The 23,863-nt window shown below is 46.6% G+C and overlaps 1 protein-coding gene across 1 annotated transcript in view; it reads left to right on the top strand.

Annotated features, from left to right (window-relative positions):
• The window catches only part of Edaradd (EDAR associated death domain), a 42,572-nt gene that overhangs the window by 9,373 nt on the left and 9,336 nt on the right, over positions 1-23,863 (top strand). The window contains exons 2-4 of the mRNA XM_005365422.2: positions 1,521-1,579; positions 2,660-2,699; positions 8,737-8,795. Of these exons, the coding sequence (XP_005365479.1) occupies positions 1,521-1,579; positions 2,660-2,699; positions 8,737-8,795 (158 nt within the window). The remainder of the gene's footprint in view (positions 1-1,520; positions 1,580-2,659; positions 2,700-8,736; positions 8,796-23,863) is intronic.

Here is a 23,863-nt window from a genome sequence, read left to right as displayed (position 1 = left end):
CGTCTTTCTTTTCTTTTTTCTTTTTTTGTACTTTTATTTTTCACTATATAGCCCAGACTAACCTCAAACTTACATCCTCCTTTCTCAGTTCCCAACTGTTGAAATAATAGGCACATACCCACCAGTCCCAAAAGTTGGTTCTTTTCCTCATATAATTTTTTTTGATTTAATTATAGGAGAATCCTTGTGCAGGTGTTAATGCATGCTTCGTCTAGGCCGTTTTAGTCTCTCTCAGAAGCAAGCTATTTTCCCCCACGTGTATGTGGTATTTGTGTGTATCCATGTTTTTTTCATGTGTGAGCACAGGTACATGTGCACATGTGTGCATGTGGAGGCTCAAGGTGGATGCTGAGAGCCTTCCTCTGTTGCTTCTCTGAAGGAGGGTCTCCCCTTTCCTCAGTGGCAGGCAGTCTCTTGCTGCACCTGCAGACTGCCGATTCCAGTAAGTCTAGTTAGCCAGCTTGCTCTGGGATCTCCTGTCTCTGCCTCTCCCAGACTGGAATTATAGACAGCAGTCACACCTGATTGGCTTATAGGGTGAGGGGAATCCGAACGCTGGTCCCCATGCTTGCATGACAAATGATTGATCTCCTGAGCCACCTCTCCAGTCCAAGAATCTTATTATTTTTAAGTGATTTTTTTTAAAAAAAATTAGACTTGTTGAATTGATGTGTGTGGGTGTTTTAAGGCATGTAAGTATGTTCACCCAGTGTGTGCCTGGTGCCTGCAGAAGTCAGAAGAGGGTGTCAAATCCCCTGGAACTGAGGTACAGATGGCTGTGAATCTCCAAGTGGGTGCTGAGAACCACACTGCAAGAGCCCCAAGTGCTCCTAAGTACTGAGCTGTCTCTCCAATCTTGATTTTATATACACAAGACTAGGAAATAGGTAAATATACAGGATTCAGAATAAAGTCCTTAAATAAAGTTACACCTAATCAAACAGGTAGAGTTGTTAGTAGCTGGGAGATAGTCCAGTCAGCAGGTGCGTGGGGACCTGAATTGGATCTCCAAAACCACTGTACCAAAGCCAGGTGTGGTAGCGCACACTTGCAGTCTGAGCACTGGGAAGGCAGACAGGCATATCCCTGGGATTTGCTATCCAGCCAGCCTCACCTATTTCGTGAGTTCCAGACTAACGAGAGAATGCACCTCATAAACAGAAGGCAGATGACTATTGCAGACAACACCTCAGGTTGTCCCTTGGCCTAAATATACAGCACACACTTGCGGGGATCATATGTTTGTACAATTTGTCATCGATTATAACTTCCAGTATTTGAATATATGTATAAATAACTTGTGTTTGTTTTGAAGTCCTGAGTATTATGGTTTTGTTTTTCTGTTTCTCTCCATTGCTCTCTTCCTTGAAGTAACATGCAGCGGTCTTTGGGTCGCAGGAAGAGTTGAGGTACATTTACATTGCCTGGAAAAGAAAGCCTATTCAGATGTGAAGATGACAGGGGAGGCCTTATCTGTGCTTTTGTCTCAAAGACAGCCCTGTCTCTTTGTATCTCCCCAGATCACATGGCCAAGGAGCCAGTGGAGGACACAGACCCCAGCACTTTATCCTTCGCCATGGTAGGTGGCACGTTTTATTTTGACTCTTCTTATATGGCACTGTAATCACCAAGCATTTTCAGGAAATCCCAGAAACCCCAAAGCAAGGTTTTCCAAAGATACACTTCTTTCTCTTGGTATCCTCTGTGGTGTCATCATCCTCAGACTAAAAACAGTGTTAGATCCTGAGCTGGGCATGTGGCTCAGTGGATAGAGTGCCTGCCCAGCATACATGAAGCCCTGGGTTTGATCCCCAGTACCATATAAACTGAGTAAGGGGGTGCACACTTGTAATCCTACTACTCTGTAGGTGGAGGCAGGAGGATCAGGACTTTAAAGTCACCTTCAGCTATATAGCAAGCTTGAAGCTAGCCTGGGCTACATGAGACCTTCTCTGAAACAGCAACAAAGTGGCAATAGGTCCTCTTCCTGCTTCATGCATACTAAAGAGACCTTCTTAGATGTTCCTAGGTCTTTGCTGGGTGTCAACTTTTAACTTTTGTCTATTTTTAGTTAGCTTTCTTTTAACATTTGTAATATCTGACATGGAGTCCTGTCCCAGGATTCAAGCCCAGGACAGAGTCCTACAAGAGTGACTATTGCCTGGAACATGTACATGTTGACCCAAACGGCTGTCACAGATATGATGAGGAGAAGTGTGCACTCCCAGAATGCACAGAGACAAAATCTGAGCATAAGGCTGCAGGAAGTCAAGAAGGAAAACAGCCCAGCCCAGAGGGAGGAAGTGTGGTTTAGCGGTCAGAGCCAAGGAAGTTAAGAGGGGGTTATTCTGTTTCAAGTTCCAACATTAACCTGTCGACTCTGATTTCGTTCCTATCAGCTCAGAAGAAAAGCAGTGAGTCAGGCCTGCTGATAAGCCTGAGGCTAAAGACCTGGAAGGTTTAATTTTACTTTATATTGCAACCCTGGGGATGGAACCTGGGGCCTTCTGCATGCTAGGCAAGCACTTTGCCGATGAGCTAGCTACACCCCAGCCTGCTCCTGAGGTTTTAAACTGAAACCCAACACAAAGCTCTCTTCTCACTTTGATCTCAGAACTGACATTTAAAAACAACTCTCTCCTTTTGTCCGTTTCTGCAGTCAGACAAGTATCCCATTCAAGACACCGGCCTCCCTAAAGGTAAGAGCAGTTGGTGTAAGGGCTTCAGCTTGTGACTAACTGGGGCTCTGGAACAAAGCACCACTCAGAACCCAGTTCTCCTTACTGAAGATGGTAAAACAGAAAGAGACCAATAACTTGGCTCGAGACCGGCTACAGGATTGTCCTCAGATATGAGTTTCCTTATTAAAATGTGCCCATCATTTTACACCAGATCATAAACTGTGTTTGACCAGGCATGAAATAAAGCTAGCCGGGTTCTGTGTTCAAGTATCTGAACTGACTCAAACGTGTTTAAGAAGGAGGGGAAGAATTGGGTGTCATAGCTCATGCCTAGAATCCTAGCATCTGGAAGGCCAGGCCAGGAAGACTAGTCGGAATTTAAGTCCAGACTGAGCTACACAATACATTCTAGGCCAGCCTGAGCTATAGGATGAAACTCTGCTTCAGGAAAACCAAAAGGAAAAAAATAGAGAAAGAGAGAGAGAGAGAAAGAAGGAAAGAAAAGACTGACTAGCTCAGTCAGGGCTCTCAAGGGGCTGTGGATCCACACATTTAGGGGTGATTTTGGCTCAAGCCTTTGACCGGTAGCTCTGTTGCCCTCAGTGCCGCCCTTGTTCCTGCTGAGGAAGGAAAGAGGGTCTCAGCACTGCTAGCTTCCCACCATGCTGTTCTCCCCACAACCGTGATGCAGGATGCAGGCAGTGTGGGTCACATGGCCAGTCCTGAATCAGTGGCTGTCATCAAGAAGATGGGGAATGGGGAATAAGTGAGCCCTGAGCTCTGGCTGGCAAGGCTTGGAGTAGATTTCATTAAACCCAACAGTGTTTTGTGGCCAGACAAGCAGCAAGGGATTCTTGTCAGGCTCCAAAGTCACCCCCATAGTTATCTTTTATATCCCGTAGCCTCAAGTTTAAACAAGGTAAGGATCAAAAGTGGCCAAATCCTAGCCTTCCATGGCCCTGTGCGTGTCTGCAAAGCCGGCATGCGGCTTGTTATGTCACAAGGTTGACCTTGTACCCTGTGGGCAACCCAGAGATGAGGGCACAGGGGCAGTCAGATCATCCCAGCTATGGAGAAGGCAGGGCCCGTGGCTGTCTGGTTTCTGTGCAGAGGTGTGGAGCCCCTGCCCGGGTGGGTTTCCCGACATGCCCCCCGGTGGTGGGAATGGGGGAGAGAGTCCCACCAGAGCCATCAGTGGATAAGTCCAGGTCTCAGCCGAGGCGTTGCTCTGTCCCCTCCCTGGCCCCAGACTCTCCTGTCCCGTAGAGTGATGTCATTAACATGTCAGTCTTCTGCGTGTTCCTGGAGGGACTGTGGGATTGGGGAGGAGGCCAGAGCCTGGCTTGAGTGTAAACCATGCCTGTGCTTGGGAGATTTTTCAGCAAGCTGCCTTTCCCTGAACCCTTTCCACAGGTAAACTGTCCCTCGTCTAGAGTTCCTCTTTTCTAGCCTGTTTCGGTACATTTTAAAGTTAGCATACAGAGTGATGCGCGTCATCCTGGCCTTGCCTTACGTATGTCGTTATACTCTAATTGTCCCCTCCCTGCAGTCTCGGCCCCTGCTCCCTCTGGCTAATTCACTTCCTTCCCATTTCAAGTCCCACATATTCCATTCGCCTTTTCTCCCTCGGGGATGGAGGGAAGGCTGGCCCAGACCCCACAGAAATCAGTTTGGGGACGGTCAAAAACTTCTAAGTAGACTGGCCCAGGGGGACACTTTGGATGCATGTCCTAAAAGATCTTTTCTTCTTTGCCCTTGAATGTGATTTCCTGTTTTGAAAGGAAAAGATTGCTGCTAAGCGACCTGGTCCTGCACTAGAAACATGGTCAGGTCGCTCCTAGATCCTGTGCTTTACACGGCCTTCCCTCAAGCCCTTCACAAGAAGCATGACTTGGAAACCATGCGGCAGGCCTTCCCGTTGTCCTGTGTCACAGGGAATAGGATAAAATACTCCAAATAAATGCACCGTTTTGTAGGCAAATGAATCTTGGTTAGAAGCTTTAAAATTTGAATTCAATGATAAGGTGATTTAATGTCTGATAGTGTTTTCCTTTATCTTCTTGAAGAGGAGGTATCCGTCATTGGAGGTTTCTGATAATTTTCTCATGGAATTTGTGCTTTAAGAGAGGGGAGTGGAGGCGGCCAGCCTGAGGGGGAATAAGAACAAAGAAGAATGATGCTGTGTCTGAAAATGGGCCACACTGTAACCTGTTACTTTATACGCTGACTGAAGGAGTTACCGAAGGGGCTGGGGAGATGGCTCAGTTCACAAAGTGCCTGCTGCATAAACGCAAGGACCAGAGTTCAGATCCCCAGCACTGCATATAAGACAGGCAAGGGATTGGGTCTGCAAACCTAGTTCTGGGGGTCAGCCAACCTTGCTGACACAGTGAGAGAGACCCTGTCTCAAAAGCAGTAAGGTGGATAGAAGACACTTCACATTGACCTTGGGCCTCCACAAATATATAAATAAGTACATAGACAAACAAACAAATGAATATTTAGAAACAGTTATTTTAGGAATATAAAATCCATATAAAATAATTTAAGAGACTAATTTGTGGACCTAAAAATAAACTAAGCTGCAATGTAATCCTATTAAGTATCAGCTAGAATTTCAGCATTCCTGTGAATTGGGCTGTCTAGTTTATTTAATATAGGAGCCACGGGTAATTAGCTTTAACAGTTTCCCTATGGTTGAGAAAGGACTCCAGGCTCATTTTCTTAAATAGGTTAGGCAAGCTTCCTAGCCTCTGCCCTCCTGTCGCTAGAGCCCTACGTTGTTTGTGCGTGGCTTAGAGCTCTTCTTTAGTGCCGGGCAAGCTCAAGGGCTTTTGAACAATGTGGTTTTGCTGTAAGTCATGTGGAAATCTAGAGTAGTTTCAGTGGTCAGCATATGATTTATCACACCTGCTTCTCATCAGGGACAGAAGCATAGCTTCCACCGGAGCCAGTCCCTGTCCCTAGGCTCAGGGGTTTCTGGGGGCATTCTGCAGGGCTTCTTCCCCAGCAGCTCCTCTGTGACCCTGCAGGTATTTGGAGGGCGTGAGATGGGGTATGGATTACTTACTTTTCTAGTTACTGAGACCAAGTCCCTGACCGAAAACAAAACAAAACAAAACAAAACAAAACAAAACAAAAAACAAGCAAGCAAGCAAACAAACAAACAAAAGCAGCTTAAGGAAGGACTTATTTTACTTAAAGTTTCAGGGTCCATTCCTTCACAGGGACGCGAGGCAGCTGGTCACATGACATCTACAGTCAGGAAGCAGAGAGAGAGAGAGAGAGAGACATTCTGGCACTTAGCCTGCTTCCTTTCTCTTTTCATTTTGGCCCAGGACCCCAGTTCATGGTGGTGCTGCTGACATTCAAGGTTGTTCTTCCCTCCTCAGACCTTTCTAGGCAAATTCTCATGAACACACTTAAAGATGTGTTACCATGGCGATTGTTAATGATGAAGCTGTTATGCTACATTGCAGGGGCTTAGTACATTGCCATCACGAATCTCCTGACTTCTCCCAGAAGCTGCTAGATTGAGCATCCTGAAGAGGATATGTCTCCCTGTTACATTTGCGAATGTGTTTGGGCAAAACAGTTCTGGTAGTTGACTGAGAGTTCACGGCAGGAGACAACTGTACACAGAGGAGAGCCCTCATGTAAATTAAGAAAACATTTTATCTTTGGCTGTCCTGGTGGTACAGGCCTGCTACTGGGAAGGCTGAGGCAGGAGGATGGGGAGTTCAGAGCCTGCCTGGGTTACAGAATGAGGCTATCCCAAGCAACTAGGTAAGACCCTGACACCAAACAGTCAAAAAAGGAGCCCAGAGACAAACTCAATGGTAGATCACCTGTTATGTATGTGTGACAACCTTAGTTCAGCACCCAGTCCTGATAAAACAAACAAACAAACACACACACACACACACACACACACACACACACACCTATATTTCCTTTGGAGTGCCTCTCTCCTACTATAAGATTCAAAAAAATCTCATAGTAAATTTAAGCTGCAGGGGCTGGAGAGATGGCTCAGGGTTTATGAATATGTGCCGCTCCTCCAGAACACCTGAGTTTGGCTCCCAGCACCCATATACACCCTGTAACTCCAGCTCCAGGGGATCCAGTGCCCTCTTGTGGCCTCTAAGGGCACCCACATATAAACACATAAATTAAAATAAAATAAAATATTTTAAAATATTTAAAATGCGAAGAAAAGTGATATAGACTGAGCCTGTTCATCTTTGTATGAATCTAAGCATTCATGCATGCTGGGGGAACCGCTTTAATGTTGAGATACAGTCCAAGTCCCAGGAATTTGAACTTTGCTGTTATTTTAAGCAACCAGAATATACATTTCATTTCAGTTTTTTTATTGTGATGCTGGAGATCAAACCCAGACCCTTGTGTATGCTAGGCGAACACACTCTGGTGCTGAGCCACTTTCTCCCAGCCTCTGGAACGTTCATTTTACAACTTCAGCGTCACGTAGCCTGCTGTGAGGAATGTTCAGATTAAACAAACCCTTGATGGTCCTTCCTCCAGGGACTAGTCATGGATCTCTTGGGGGTCTGGACTCCATCCAGTTGAGTGTTCTTGTCTGTAGCCTGGGTGGGGCCCTCCAACTCCCTGATGGCAAGATTTGCTCTCCGGGTACAGGAAGCAGCAATGCTGAGCACAGGGCAGGAGCACTGGCCGGAGGAATAGTAGCACCCAGTGCTCTGCCTCCTGTCTTTATTGATCAGCACAGGGTCCTCAGCCCTGCCCTGCCTGACCACTTCATTGCCCTTAGAGGTCAAGGGAAAGATAGGCAGTAGTAAGGCAAATAGTAGTAAGGGGCAGGCAGGTCACTACCCTGAATTGCATCAACCAAGGTGCCGAACAGGGTTTTCCCTGGGTGGGAAGCCCCTTTCCTTCTGCCAGCCCAGAAGAGCCACACCGTGCCTGTGCTGCTGCTGTGCATGCACAGATCATGTTTAGAACAGACCCAAGCACAGGAGGCTCACGAGGTCACTATGAATCCCCTTAGTCAGGGGAACCCAAGCAACAGTGAGCCAAGGTACTGTGCTCTCACTGCCGGGACAAGTGTGTGTCCAGAGACTAACCTGCCACCATCCTCTCTAGCCACTTAACAGTAGTTTCATCCTGGGACAAAAGAAGGACTCACGCTAGGCAGTGGTGGCTCATGCTTTTAATCCCAGCACTTGGGAGGCAGAGGCAGGCAGATCTCTGTGAGTTCAAGGTCAACCTGATCTACAGAGTGAGAGAGTCCTGGACAGGCCCCAAAGCTACACATAGAAACCCTGTCTCGAAAAACCAAGAGAGAGAGAGAGAGAGAGAGAGAGAGAGAGAGAGAGAGAGAGAGAGAGCCTCATTGAGCCACATAGGCTAAGTTCAAGTCCACCCCAGGCAGCCATCACCAGTGAAGTTAGTTAGCCAGGAACAGATAATTCATTCTTATCAGATGGCCTTGACCATGGCCTGGCCACTGCATTGGTCAGGAAGTAGTTTTGATGGCCATCTCTATATCCTGTTGATGAAGACAGGATGCTACCCTAAGGGTGATGGGGCTGGCCACACACATGGTGTTTGGTCCTGAACAGATGAAATAGGGGTGCAGCTATAGAGTCACCTACACTTGGGAAACAAGAACACCTCATAGTGTACAGAGCCACACCAGGTTGCATTTAGGAACACGGAGCACTTGAAAGAGTACAGGCTGTGAGAGGCAGCTTCTGTGGGAGCTACAGGGTGAGGTGTCTCTGGATCCCCTGGTAAGGCTATAGCCTTGTTTGAATAATTCTATTTGTTGGCAGTGAAAGGAACCCTGGTTCTCCAAAATCAACAAAACCATGCTTAATCCCCCTCCCCCATCCCCTGAGAAGAACATTGCTGGACAGGAGAGCTGGGACCTAAACTTGTCCTCATTCAAATCCATCCCAATCTTACCAGATGTCAAGCAGCTCTTAATTCTGAGTTTTAATTTTAGGTCTCAGACTGGAGTGTGTACTTTCTTTACCAAGCTGTATATATATATTTTTTTTTGCCCCCCCAGCCAAGGAGTGTGATTCAGTCATTTCCAACTGTCCACCAAATTCTGATGATCAACATCAGGTAAGAATAATATTAGCTATTTGTTCTATTTCAAATACCCAGAAATTTTGTAAGAATGATCTGAACGAGCTTTAAAAATAAAAATGAGGACATGTATAGCAGTGCATGCCTATAATCCCTCCATCTAGAGGGCGGAGACACAAGAATCATGGCTTCAAGACCAGACTGCGCTGTGTGAGACCCTTCTCAAAAGACAAGAATTGGTTTGGGAGATGCTTGTGCAAGCATGAGGATCTGAGTTCAGATTCCCAGCACCCATGTAAATGCAGGCGCATGTGGTGGCCTGCCTGTAATTCCAGCAATCGGCACGCAGGAACAGGGGTCCCAGGAGTGGCTAGATGGACTAGTGGAAGCTCTGAGTGCAAGTGACGGTGGGGAGACACTAAGTGTCGGGCTGTGACCTGCACACACGCTCAATGATGCTCCACAAGTGATGGTGGGGAGACACTAAGTGTCGGGCTGTGACCTGCACACACGCTCAATAATGCTCCACCAGGGTGATGTGGGAGTCCCCTCTGTATGCTGTGATTACCACTAATAAAGCAACTGCCTTAACCTGTTGATAGGGCAGAACTTAGCTAGGTGGGAAAAACTAAACTGAATGCTGGGGAAGAAGGGCAGAGTTGGGGAGAAGCCCTGTAACCCACCAGAGACAGATGCTGGGAACTTTACCTGGTAAGCCACAGCCGCATGGCTATTCACAGATTAATAGAGATAGGTTAAATTAATATGTAAGAGCTAGCCAATAAGAAGCTAGAGCTGATGGGCCAAGTGGTGATTTAATTAATACAGTTTCTGTGTGGTTATTTCGGGTCTGAGCTGCCGAATGGGCCAGAACGACCAAGCGGCCTTAGAACAACACAAGGGTAAGTGTCTAAAGGTGAGCGGTGGAGTGGCATGTACTTCTCTGCCATTTCTCTGTTTTCCTTGTCTTGTTCATACAAGCTAAACTTTAAAATATTAAACGTTTTATCATCAAAAAACAGGAGCTGAGGAGATAACTTGGTCAGTAAAGTGCTTGTTATGCAAGTTTGAGGACCTGAGTTCAGATCCCAGCACCCATGGAAAGAGCCAAGCACAGAAATATGTGCCCACAGTCCCAGTTCTGGGAGGCAGAAGCATGCAGATGGGATAGCTCCAGGTTCAGTGAGAGACCCTGTCTCAGAAACTAAGGTGGGGAGGGCCTGGTCCTATCAGGTCCACGTCTGCTCACTTTCTCAGTGCTCACTAGCAACATTGCTTACAGTTCAGTCTCTATTAAAGGAGACTGTACGTTGGTTTCCCGGCTGCCCAGACCCAAATAACCACATAGAAACTATATTAATTACAACACTGTTTGGCTGATGGCTCAGGCATATTTCTAGCTGGCTCTTACATCTTAAATTAACCCACTTCTATTAATCTATGTATCACCACGATAGTAAGAGTCTGGCATCTTTCTTCTTTGGCAGTTACATGGCATCTCTCTGACTCTGCCTTCTTTCTCCCCGTATTCAGTTTAGTTTTCCCACCTAGCTCTATTCTGCCCTGCCATAGGCCAAAGCAACTTCTTTATTAATCAATGGTAATAAAACATATACACAGCATACAGAGGGAAATACAGAGGGGAATCCCACATCAAATCTCCTAAGCTACAGTTAGAGCATTAAGTGTCTCAGAAAGCATACCTTTAAGGCAGGCTGATTCATGCCTGTGCCTTCGCCCACCAAGCTGATTCCTAGCAAGTTCTGCTTAGGAATCCTTTGAAAACAAGACTACATTTTTTTTTTCGAGACAGGGTTTCTCTGTGGTTTTGGAGCCTGTCCTGGAACTAGCTCTTGTAGACCAGGCTGGTCTCGAACTCACAGAGATCCGCCTGCCTCTGCCTCCCAAGTGCTGGGATTAAAGGCGTGCGCCACCACCGCCCAGCTTGAAAACAAGACTACATTTTGAGGCAGAATTGGAAAAGAACCTGTCGGATGAAGGACTAAAGGTTCAGCTAAGGTAGACTAAAGATGTGTGTTAAGAGTTTGGGTTGCTGATGGCCGTTAGACAGGAAAGGGGCTTCTCTTAGCAGTGGGAAAAGGAAGTGTTAGAGGAATTGAAGACTTTGAGGTCTCCTATACTCTGAGAACGGAGGACCTGATTGGTGGATTAGCTAACTCTGGCATTTTTTTTCCATTCTTAGAAATAACCCACGATCAATTCTTTTTCTAGAAGTGAATCATTTGTTTACAGAGTAGTCTTAGGACCCCAGGAAAATCGAGTTGGAGGTGCGGAGATATCCCACCTAACACCTTCCCCATGAACTCAGCCTCCCACGTTGCCAGCATCCTCGACCACAGTGGCACAGATGTTACTGCTGGTGTGCCCACATTGGTACATCATCAGCCACAGGCCATGTGTTCACTGAGTCTTTTTCTGGGTGGCGCACATTCTGTGGCTTTGACCAAATAGTCAATGCCATGCACCCACCATGACAGAATCACACAGGGTAGCTTCACTGCGCTAAAAAGGCTTCGTGCTCAACTGCTCACCCCTCCCACCCCAGCCCCTAGAAATCTCTTATCTTTTCATCATTTCTATAGTTTTGTCGTTTCCAGAATATCACAGAGTTGGGATCATACCATAGGACTTCTTTAGTTATATGCATTTAAGCTTCTATGTCTCTTAATGGTTGGCATTTCATTGCTTTTTTTTTTTTTGGTGCTGTGTAATATTTTACTATCTGGATATACCACCGATAATCTATTTACCTACTGAAGGATACCATGATTAGAAGAAATAAATCATTTTGATCCATTTTCAATATGGGGTATGTTTAGAGCTCATGAAAGAACCAAAGATAAGTAGGAGGCATGAGGCCCTTCTTTTCTCTAGTTGGCCACTAACGCCACCTTGTCTAGATGGTGGCAGTTTATCCTGGCATGAAAAGTTACCGGGAGCCTGCTATATAGCTGAGCCATAATCAAAGACGGGAGGATTTTACACCTGTGGGTATACGTGAGATGAAGCTTTGCGTGCTGAACTACCAGGGTGGAAAATTCAGTGGGGAATTTGCTAAGTGAGCATGGAGACTGTAGCTCTCTGGCGTCCCAGACTCTGGGACAAAGGAGGCAGGAAGGTTTGGACATCCGGGACTTTAAAACCCACCTGTGTCCTCAGTCAGTGGTGCTAGCCTTTTTTTGCCTTTTCTCCAGGCTGATGTCAGTTCCTACAGAATTGGGTCTTGTGTGGTACGATGGCTGCCTCAACTTTCCGGCACTTAGGAAAAAACAGCTCTAAGCACCCGTATGCAGGTTTGGGCATGCGTAAGTGTCCAGGAACATGCCTGCCGGCTCGCGGGGTGAGGAGGTTCAGTTTTGTAAGAAGCTGACAGCGCAGTGTGACTTCCAGAGTGGCGGCTTCACTCCGAGTTCTCACCAAAAGCCGATAAAGTCCGGCTGCACCACACTCTCTCCAGCAGTTAGTGCTCTTTCTGTTTGGATTTTTTTTTTTTGGCTGTCCTAATAGGTGTATAGTGGTTGTTTTAATTTGCATCTCTGTGTTGGCAGGTGATGTGTATGGAGTGTTTTCTAATATGCTAACTTGAATGTTTTATTTATAAGGCATGTTTAGGGATTTTGTTTGTTTTTAAGATATATTGATGTATTTATTTTTATCTTATGTGTGTATTGCCTATATGTATATAAAGGTACCACAGGCATGCCTGGTCCCCGCAAAGGCCAGAAGATAGCGTAGGAGTCCCTGGACTGGAGTTACAGTTCTGAGCTGTACCATGTGGTTCTCTGCAAGGGCAGTCAGTGCTTTTAATCATTGAGCCATTTCTCTAGCCCGTTTTTGTCCATTTTTAAATTAGTTCTTTGTGTCCTTTTTGTTGAGTTGTTAGAGTCCTCGGCATATTTTAGATAGCTCCTAATTCAAAGTATCTTTTGCAAACAATTCTCTCCTGACATGTGGGTCATCTCCCCTTTTTTGTTTTTGTTTTGACAGGGCCTATAACAGGACAGACATTATGTTTAGCGAAGTCCCTAGGAACCACTACGTAGGAAAATGTTCTTATAGTGTGACAGTGGCCATTGGCCAGGGAGACCACTGTGCCAACCTCCACGTTGAGATAGATAGACTTTATGATCTTATCTAAAAGCCCCTAGAACATACAGCTTTCCTGGAGGGCATTTACGTATCTAAGTGTTTGGCAGGCCATTTGGATTAGTATTTTGTTTATTTTTTAGTTAATATACAAAATGATAGGATTAGGAAGGCATTTTAAAACATGATTTGTTTTTGCTGATCCTCCTTCCTCTTCCCCCATCCCTTCTTACCCCTTTGTACCTCCCCACCCCAGTCTTCCCCTTCTACTTTCACCACACGCATCCTGTCACCCTCCTCTCCTCCTCAAGAAAGGGGACAAGTGGCACCTCTTTGCTCTTTACACCTGTTTTCTGTAGACATGACCAAAAGAGTTAGCAATGCCCTATAGTTGACCTGAGCTCTTTAGAAATGGCCATCCTGATTGTCTTGGCCGTTCCCATGCTGCCCCCAGAGGTCTGACATTTCTTAGTTTGTAGCAGCTGGTGTACCGTGCGCATAAACCTAGACATATTGGGGGGCCCTGGGCTGAAAGTATGGCCTGTGTGGATGCTACCAGAACTCACCCGGTAAATGTGGGGTTTGTGAGTTTCCTTCCTGGCTGTGTTTCAGAACCCCTCAGAAGCATCTTAAGAGAGGAAGAATTAGTTTCGGCTCACAGTTTCAGAGATACAGTCCATCTTGGTGGGGAAGACGTGGTGGACTTCCTTGTGGTGGGAGCACATGGTGGCAGTTCCTCACAGTGTGGTAGACCAGAAAGCAAAGACCCAGCAACAGAGGTAGACCGACAAAGGCCTGCCCTTAGTAACCTCAGTCCTCCAAGCTAGGCCTCACACCCCAGAGGTTTCACGACCTCCCCAAACAGTGCCAGTATCTGGGGACCAAGTGTTCAAACACGTGAGCCTGGAGGTGACATTTCAGACTGGAACCCTCACTCAGGGCTCGCTCTTTTCTTTGTGTTGGATTGTGAGGCATTGGGTAGAATGTTAGCCAGCAGCCTCCTTGCCTTGGCAGAGCAATGGGCTCACCAGAAGATGCGCAGATTCAAAGTCATTAAGTGAATGGTAATAACAGGGCATGTCAGGGACCGGCAGGGCTGCAGATGCTGTCTGCCATTAGTCAGCCTGGCAGGCCCCTGCCTGCAATTCTGGACACGCAGCAATCCTTACAAGCTCCAACAAGATCCATTTCATAGATTGGCAGGGCCTTGAGCTTTCTTCTCTGGGGGAAAATCAGATAGCTCTGGTGTATTTGGCAATTTCTTACTTTACCCCTAGTGTAAAGTTTATAGGACAAGGAACCAGCACTGCCAGGTAAGGCTGCAGATTTTCTTAGCATGCACATAAGAGAGACGCCTGCTGTAGCCTGTCACTCCAAATAGACCACACTTTTCCTTAAGCTGGCCCCAAAAGGTCTCTTGACACACAGTTGTCTGGGCAACCGAATTTCAAGGGGTTGGAAATCACCTGCTTGGTCCTATGCTTATGGTCTTGACATCTCCCTGCGTCAGTTGTTTGGGGTTGACAAGCAGTTCATGCCGGATTGAAGATGCTACCTTTGAATAGACACTTTGATGTTAAAAATACTTGAGCTGAGATGGCAGGATGGCTCAGTGGGCATGGCATTTGCTGCCAACCCTGATGACTTGAGTTCAATTCCTGGCACCCACATGGTAGAAGGAGAGAACCCAGACATTGTCCTCTGACACCCACACTCATACTATGGCATTTGTGTACACCCAGATACACACAGGTACGTACACATGTACACACACACACACACACACACACACACACACACACCCCGCCCTGTGTGCTGCCCACTGGAGGGTCTAGTCCTGGATTGTGTTCCTACTGGGAACAAATCCTTGCCCATATGCTGAGGTTTTCCTCTGCCCCAGTTTGGCCCCTCTCTGCAGGTTCCCCTCCCTATGTCTTCTTGTTTGCCCTTCTGGGCTTTCTCACGACTGTAGAAAGATGTTCTTGTCATTCCTGGCCCCCACAGCTCTACGATGGTTTCCCTGGCACTGATCCGGGTTAATGCCCTGGCCAGGCATTTTGGTGATAATCTCACTAAGATTTCTGAGGGATCTGCCTTGTCAGTTCTGAGGCGTCCTGTCCCTATGTGTGATGATTAGGAATAATGGAGTGTCAACCTTGGTTGCTGTTGGTGCCACAGCAAACCCATGCTCCCCAATGTCCCTCACACGTGAGGCTGAGATAACTTTTTTCTGTAATGAATCTCTCCAGAAATAAACATCTAAAAGAAAATTGTATTACTTTAACTTGATATGGCATATTAAAGCCAATGGCTTTGACTTATTACTGTTTTTTGAACCAAGTCAAGATTAAATATTTGTGGCCTTGTTAGGGCCTGTAATCCTGGCTAACTGGGAGGCTGGTGCAGGAGGATGAAAGGTTAGAGCTTGGCCTGAGCTACAGGATGAGTTCAAAGCCAGCCTAGGCAACTTGGTGAGACCCTTAAAATGTTTTAAAAGTGAAGAAAATAATACTGAGACTATTTCTCAATGGTAGAGCACTTACCTAGCATGTGTAAGGCCTTAGGTTCATCCCTTTTTTTCTCAAAAATATATATTCATATATGTGGACACATGTACACGCACATATATCATATACATACATGTATGTGTGTTTACACGTATACATATATGCATGTGTGCATATAAATGTATGTTTATATGTACATATATACAACCACATATATAGTGCATATACACATATATACATGTATATGTATGCATGTATGTATGCATGCATGTATTTGTGGAAAGGCATGGGGAAATCAAAGGTTTCTATAACTTAGCTGTTTTCCTTTGACAGTCTAAATTTTTTTTCTGATTTTTTTAAAATTTATTTATTTATTAAAGATTTCTGTCTCTTCCCCTCCGCCACCTCCCATTTCCCCCCCTCCCCCAGTCAAGTCCCCCTCCCTCGTCAGCCCAAAGAGCGATCAGGGTTCCCTACCCTGTGGGAAGTCCAAGGACCACCCACCTCCATCCAGGTCTAATAAGGTGAACATCCAAACTGCCTAGGCTCCCACAAAGCCAGTACATGCAGTAGGATCAAAAACCCATTGCCATTGTTCTTGAGTTCTCAGTAGTCCTCATTGTCCACTATGTTTAGCGAGTCCGGTTTTATCTCAGGCTTGACAGTCTAAAATTTTTTCCTTAGCTCTTCAGAGCTCTGCTGACTGTAACACTCTTGGGTTTCATGAATGGGTTAGAATTCCCTGTGGGCCTCAGCTGGTCTAGATGTCTAGCAAAACTACCCTCATATACTGAGGACAGTGGAAACAGATGTAATTTTGTAGAAAATTATCCATCCATACCTCTTGCTAATCAAGTGAGCAGTCTCACTTTAAGGGCAGGACCCCAGAGAAGGTCGAGTGCAGGATACACATGGTGACACTGGACATTGGGGAGTTACAAACATCTTCATGCTTATTGAGTAAGTCAGTATAAAACTGACTTCATTCACACTGTGTAAAATATTAAACTACAAAAACAACAACAACAACAAGAAACATGGTGGCTCATGCCTGTAACCCCAGTACTTAGCCAGAAAATCAGCCCAACCTACATGAGATCCTGTCTCAGGCAGGCAGGCAAATAAACAGACAGATAAATAGACTGACTAACAACTGGCTTTAAAAGAAACTCCAGGCTGAGCTGCTCAGGAGGAAGGGTGCCAACTGTCGAGTCTGAAAGCCACAGTCTATCTCTAGGATCCTAGGAGATACGACTAAGTAACTGCTCAGAGCACTTGCTGCTCTTGCACAGCCTCAGCCCAGCCCCCCATGTTGGGCAGGTCATAGCCACCCATAACTCCAGCTCCGGGGATCCAGTGCCCTCTTCTGGTCTCCTCAGGTACCTGCACATGTGCGCATGCATGCATGCACACATGCACACACACACACACACACACACACACACACACACACACACACACACACCCCAAAAATAGAGCTGGAGAGATGGCTCAGTGCTTAAAGTGCATATTCTCTTCAGAGGACCTGAGTTCAATTTTCAGCACCCATTTTGAGTGGCTCATAACTGCCTAGAACTCAAACTCTGGTCTCTAAGAGCACTGCACTCAAATGTACACACACATGTACACACACAAACACACACATATACACATCAATGAAAATTAACAAATCCAAAAATATTTTTAAAAGAACAATAAAATAATAAATTTTAAATATGAGAAATGTTTTAAACCAGGTGGTGGCACACACCTTTAATCCTAGCACTCAGGAGGCAGAGGCAGGCGGATCTTTGTGAGTTCGAGGCCAACCTGGTCTACAAGAGCTAGTTCCAGGACAGACTCTAAAGCTACAGAACCAGAGAAACCCTGTCTCAAAGAGACAAACACACACACACACACACACACCAAAACAACAACAACAAAAAAAAAACAAAAAAAAAAGAAAAGAAATGTTTTAAATAATAAAATACATTGAAATAGTTATCCACATGTAAACTTTTTTCCATGTTAACACGTGGAATGACATGGCCTTTCTTGGGCTCACATACTACCGGAAAAATCACTGAAGCACCAGTGTCTAATGCTGTTCCCTTCACTGCATGACTGACAAACCTCTGTTCCCAGCACCACTGGTACTGCAAGTCTGGGGTTTGTGAATGAAAGGACCTAAGGAGAAGCTCCCACTACCCTGTAATTTCCATGTCCCGTGGTCTACCTGTGTTTGCATGCACCAACCATAATCGCCTGTGAAGTGTTCTGTGATATTTCTGAACAATAACCGGCTCTACTCCCTATATAAAGGGAAAACCCGTAGTCTTGGTCTCTGCACCTGAAGCGTGGGTTTGGAATCACACTCAGCTCTCCCAGTTCTAGCAACAGCGAAGGTTCCTGACCCACACTTCAGCCCCCGCTGGGGCAGGCCTATGCCATTGCATAGAAAACCCACTGAGGAGAAGAAAGCACTACGGGTCCACAAATCTGTAGGTTTGTTCTCATCTGAGCAACAATCGTGGCATTTCTTTCAAGTTTTTGTACTTCTGTATTTAGCTTTACATCGACAGGGAAGAGACCCTTGCCCCAGCCTCGCTTGAATCCCTGCTCACCTTTGTGTGGTCTTTGCTGTATCTGGGCCTTTAACACAGGACTCCAGAGATGTTGGTCTTTACGTGTACAGCCAACAGTATGTTCAGTGGAGACACACCGAGAGCATGTCCTTTAAAATCAGGACCAAGACGTCCACTGTCCCTTCTCCTAGTTAATATATTGTGCTCTGTCTTAGTGATTACACAAGAGAAAGGCATAAAGGGAATGAAAATGGGAAAGAATTCAAACTCTCCCTGTTGACAGATGGCATGACATTACTTCGGTGACCCTATAAAATCTACTAGAAAGCTCCGATGTCTAATGAACACAGTAAAGTTGCAAGATACAAAACCAATATAAAAATAAAGGCAATATCCTTCATATGTTAAAACAATATACCACTGAGAAAAAAAAATCAGGAAAAATATCCTACTCAAATTAGGAAAAAAAAAAAAGTACCCAGGAATACACCCAGCTAAAGAAAAAGAACTTTCCAATGAAAATTTCAAGACACTGAGGAAATCAAAGAAAATACTAAATGGCGGGAAGACCTTCCATGCTCATGAATTGTCAGTAATATTGTGAAAAAGACTATACTATTAAAATTAGCCCACAGATTTAATTAAATACCCATCAAATTTCTGATGTCACATTTCACAGATCAAGAAAAAAAACCAATACAAGAATTCACGTGGAACCACAAAAGACTATAAATATCCAGGCAGTCCCAAGGAGTAAGAATACAGCAGGGGGTGTCACAATATCCGACTTCAAATTACACTATAGAGCCAGAGTGACAAAATCAGCCTGGGATTGGCACAAGAACAGATAGACCAATGGAGCAGAAACAAACCAACAAAGCTATGCCCACCTAATTCTTGACAGGCAAGCATGCACAGTGGCGGGGAGATAGCCTGTTTCATAAATGGTGTTGGTGAAACTGAACCTCCAGCAGCAGGAGAATGAAATTAGGTATATATTAGTATTTAATTTTTAAATACGTTTATTTCTTTCTCTTGGATGCATCATTCTTGTCTTCCTAGTTGTCTGAGCCCGGTGGGCCCCTTCTTGCGTTCCCCACTATCCTCTCTCCTGCTTTATTGGGTGGCATTCACTCCAGGTCTCCCCCACTCTGCTGAGGAGCTCTTCCTTGTATGTGCCTCTGACCTCCCAGCACCTCCGCTCTTAGCTAGCCAACTTTTTAATTTTTTTTGTTTTATTTTATTTTGAGACAGACTCTGTCTTGCCTGGAATTCTCTGTGTACCCAGGCTAGCCTCAGACTTCTGATTCTTCTCTTCCACTTCCTGGGCGCTTAGATTACAGGCACGTGTCACTAATGCCCATTTTATGCAGGGATGGGGATCAAACTCTGGGCCACGTGCATGCTGGGCAAGCCCTCTACCCCCTGAGCTACATCCTCAGCACTCAGTAAACCTATTTTGAACATAGCCTTTGTGTTCCAACCCTAGAGATATAAAGATGAATAAGACACAGTTGCCACCCTTCGTGGTGGAGCTATAACAGAAGTGTGCACAAAATTCATAACCCAAGGAGCACGGAGAGTTATTGGAGACAATGACGCCATCTCTGGAGATTGGAGTGAAGAGGACAATGACTTAGGGCAAATGCAGAGACTCCTGAGGATGAGAGGAATCCACTGTCTCAGCTTGTACCTTAGGAAGTCAGGGGAGAGAGGGACACGGGGACCTCAGAGGTAAGTGCAGGGGCTGCATCAGGACCCGCTAAGACTCAGGATAGTCAGTAGGTGTATTAGTTAGGGTTCTTCGGAGGAAGAGAGCGGGCAGAATGAATGCATAGCAAAGGGAGATTTAGCAGATTGACTTACAGGAAATGGTCTGGATAGTCCAGCAAAGGCTGGAGGCCTCAGCGGTCCCAATCTGGTACTGAAGGCCTGAAGGATTCCTGGAGAGGCCCAGGCCTTCTTGTTGAAAGAAGTTATTGAATTGATTGAAGTCAGCGAAAGATGGCAACAGGTAGCATGCCCAGTCACAGCAACAGCTCAGTGGATGAACTCGCCAACGAGAGGTGAAGCCAGCGGGTGAAAAGCAAAAGTGTTTCCCTTAATCCTGCTTCTGTTTGGACCACAGGCGGAAGGTCCTGCCCACATGAAGGGTGAGCCTTCCTGTTTCAAATTGCCTAATCAAAAAGATCCCTTACAGGTGGCTCCAGAGGCTTTGGGATCTCACTGGAAGAAGGACATGTCCACCCAAAACAGTGTGAAATTAGCAGCAGAGATACCTGACTGTCTGTAGGCACAGGACTCATGGAAAGTCCTTGCCTCGTGGGCAGTCTGGATCCTGTCACGTTGACAGCATTAGCCCATCACATAGGAGGATCCTAGGACAAACAGGAAACAGTGAGATCAGATAACATGAGTGTGTGAGGTTTGTAGCTTTCTTTTCTCCAGCAAAGCACAGCAGCTTAGAGCAAGCTGGATTGGAGTGTAGGAAACTCCGTGGATTGACCAGGGGCCCACACTTGTCTAGGAATGATGGCTGTTGTGTGAGCTTGTCCTGGGGAGACATAGACAAACATCTGCTCCCCGCAGATAGGGCAGCAAAGACTGACCAAAGCAATGACTCCATCCGAGAGTAGCTTGGCAAAGTGAGGAGGTTGGATTTACCGATGAGAACGTGAATGAGGGCTTGCTTGCAGGAGTGTGGGTGACCCCAAAGCTTCTGATCACTGAAAAGTCTCACCCCAACACGAATGACAACATCATCATAGCTACACAGATGGAGCCCCCCTCAGTTAAGCTCCCACACTCTATATGAGCCATCATGTCCTGGGGGCAGAATTACATACAGCTGCCAGGAGCATGCAGGGCAGAGTGGCTGGGTCTTAGGTGAGAGTCTAAGGACCTTCCCACCGCCTCCTGCTACGGGGAAGATCAATAGGCCTGATCTTGAGGGTCACTTACAAGTTATCACAAGAGAAAATATAGCACTCGGGCAATGACTAAGTGGATAGGAATGGACGTGAGAAGGGAGCCACAGAGCAGGTGGGGACGGAGGAGAAGTAAGAAGACTCGTGTTGAAGGGCAACTTGTGGGATGGGCTTGAAGACGTGGGCTGCATTCTGTGTCCACAGTGACCTCCTTCCCTTTTTTCCCCTCCCTCCACAGACATCTGGTGCTCCAGAGCCCAGTGATCCCCCACTGTACAACACACACCATGTCCTTGCCATGCGGCATGCAGCTAGGGCTGAAGACAAACTCCAAACCCAATGCCACCGGCGCTGCGGGTGATATAGTATAGGATACTGTGGGAGGACCCAGGTCACAGAACCCACATGGGGCATTTGGAGAGGCCCCCACGAGGAAGTGATGTGTCAGCTGAGGCCTGATGGGGGCAGGATGGGAACCTGACAGAGATAGGTACCTTGGAGCATTCCAGACAGATGGCGGCCGTGTTTTCCAGCCACATCTATGGCAGCACTGCCCACCAGAGATGTTTTCATTCCCACGGCTTATGGCCTCACTCGGCCCCCAGACCTGGCTGCCCTCCCCAGCACTCCTGAGAGTCCCCGCCCTTCTCTCTGACCCTGACTCTGCTTTCCTCCCACTGCCATCACTGTGTGGGATCTGGGGACTGCTGGAGGTTGGGACCTCCCAGCTTGCTCTCTGCTTCTCATCTCTCCTCCCAGAGATCAGCATCCCTGGTTCCATCACTTGCTGCGGTCTCTTTCAGGAAGCGACATTTCTGCTGCTTTCAGCTTGTAGGGGCTACTGCATGCAGACCTGACCTCTTCCTTGTATGTAACCTCTCCAGAGCCTGCTCTGCCTTCTCTCCCCGTACCTTGCCATCTCTGAGTGACTTCTTTACCTCTAGTCTTCTTGCTTCCTCCTCCCTCCCAGAGAGAGAGTCTGTATCCCGGACTCAGCCCCTGCTTTCCATGAGTCCTGTGCCTACAGCCAGTCAGGTATCTCTGCTGCTAATTTCACACTGTTTTGGGTGGACATGTCCTTCTTCCAGTGAGATCCCAAAGTGAGCCCTACTGTCTGTAGATAAAGTCCAGCACTTACAAGAACATCAGCCATTCCCTTCTTCCTGCTTTCTTGCTCCTCATCGCTAAGACCCGGTGACCCTGAGTCATTCCCTGCTTTTCTGTGTCCCTGTCAACTTCTGAAGGCTCTAGGCAAATGCCCCATTCTGCAACTGTCCACTGTGACAGACCTTCAGCAGGACCAGTCTCAGCCATCTTTGTGTCTGGGAAATGACCTCTGATTTATTTTTTTATTCATAGTTTTGTTGTGGTATTATTTGTGTTTTTGTTGTTTGGTTTGTTTTTCAGAGACAGGGTCTCGTGTAGCCCAGGCTGGCCTTGAACTTCTGCACCTCCAGCAGCCACCTCTCAGGTGCTGGCTTTGAACTACTGATCCTCCTGCCTTCACCTCCCAAGAGCTGGGGTCATAGAGGTATGCACTACCACACCTGGTTTGTGTTTGTGTGCTTTAAGTTCTCACTGTAGCTCGGACTTGTGTCTACAATCAGCAGATCCTCCTGTCTCAGCTTCCCAAGTGCTGGGATGACAGATTGAACCACCACACCCAGTTTTGGTTTTGTTTAACTTTTCTGTGATGCTGGGACTTGAACCTGGGGCCTGCACAAACCAGGCAAACACTCCCTCACTGAGCTACATCCCCAGCCCCCCTCTGGCATTTTCAGTCTATGGAGACCTCTTCCTGGGGGACTCAGTCACATCTCCTTGAATGCTCGCCATCTTCAGCCTGGCCTTTCGGTTAGGCCTGTGATTCTTCCTCCTGTACCTCAGGTCAAGGGCTAGGGTCCTTGGACCTGTGGATATGGGTTCCTGCATGCAGCTTCGACACATGAACAGCTCAGTAAACACATGAGGAATAAAGGCAGGAGCGTTGTTTCAACAAGACCAAAAGAAATAGATAAGGTACAAAGCAAGTCTGTTCTGGTTTCACTGCTGGGAGTTTCACCTGAAAGCAGCACAGTTCCCAGGCCTGGAAACGAAGGTCCTGGCTTATCTTTTGTTTCATTTTATTCTTGGAGGCAAAATCTTGCTATGTAGCCTAGGATGGCCTGGAAGTTCTCACAGTGGTAGGACTAGGGGCGTGGGCTACTATACCTGGCCACCCTGGGTGCTCTTCTGTCTTCAACCATTGCACAGTAATTCTGAGTTGTGCCCCCTGGCCACATCCTGAGGGTGAATGTGACCAGCTGGTATTGGCCTGCTATTCTCTAGATGAGGAGAACTCAAATTGAATGAGCCAGGCCACGCAGTTTTGACTTCTGGGAAACACTGTGTTTTATTAGGGACCTCTAAAATCTACAAACCTTTAACATTCCCGTCTCTCTCTATGACTTGCAATTTCTGTTCTGTCCTTTGTAGCCCACGCTTCCGATTCAGTGAGCAGAGCTGACTGTGTTGATATAAGAGTGAGCAGGCCTGCCCGGGCCTGTGGAAACTCTGTAGATAGGAAAGGGCAGGTCTCCACAAGGCCTTCAGGGCAGTGAGTGTAGTCTTGTGGGGATGGGGCTCCCAGGGCTTCACCTTATTACTGTGTAAGGTTGTGCTGAGGTATTCAGGCCCTTCCAGGGGCTTCCTCCAGTTCTTACACACATGCACACACACACACACACACACACACACACACACACACACACAAAGAGAAAAGAGAAAAAAAGCACTGCAGAAATCCCATAGCTCCCAAGCATGCTGGCTTTGTTGTCCTGGAGCATCAGGGAAGGCAAGAACGCAGAAAAACCAAAGCAAAGATTGTCTCAGTTCCCAGGGGAAGGTCTAGCTGGTGGGAATAGGATTGTCCCTGTGGTGGGTGGAAAGCTAGTCTTGGGATTAACAGACACATATACACTGCAGAGGGCTGGGATTCATTGTCCCTGTGGTGGGTGGAA

This window comes from Microtus ochrogaster, unplaced genomic scaffold (assembly GCF_000317375.1).
Source record: "Microtus ochrogaster isolate Prairie Vole_2 unplaced genomic scaffold, MicOch1.0 UNK2, whole genome shotgun sequence".
NCBI classification, from domain to species: domain Eukaryota; kingdom Metazoa; phylum Chordata; class Mammalia; order Rodentia; family Cricetidae; genus Microtus; species Microtus ochrogaster.
The sequence above is the reverse complement of the archived record's forward strand: the minus strand, read 5'-3'. Positions and strand labels throughout refer to the sequence as shown.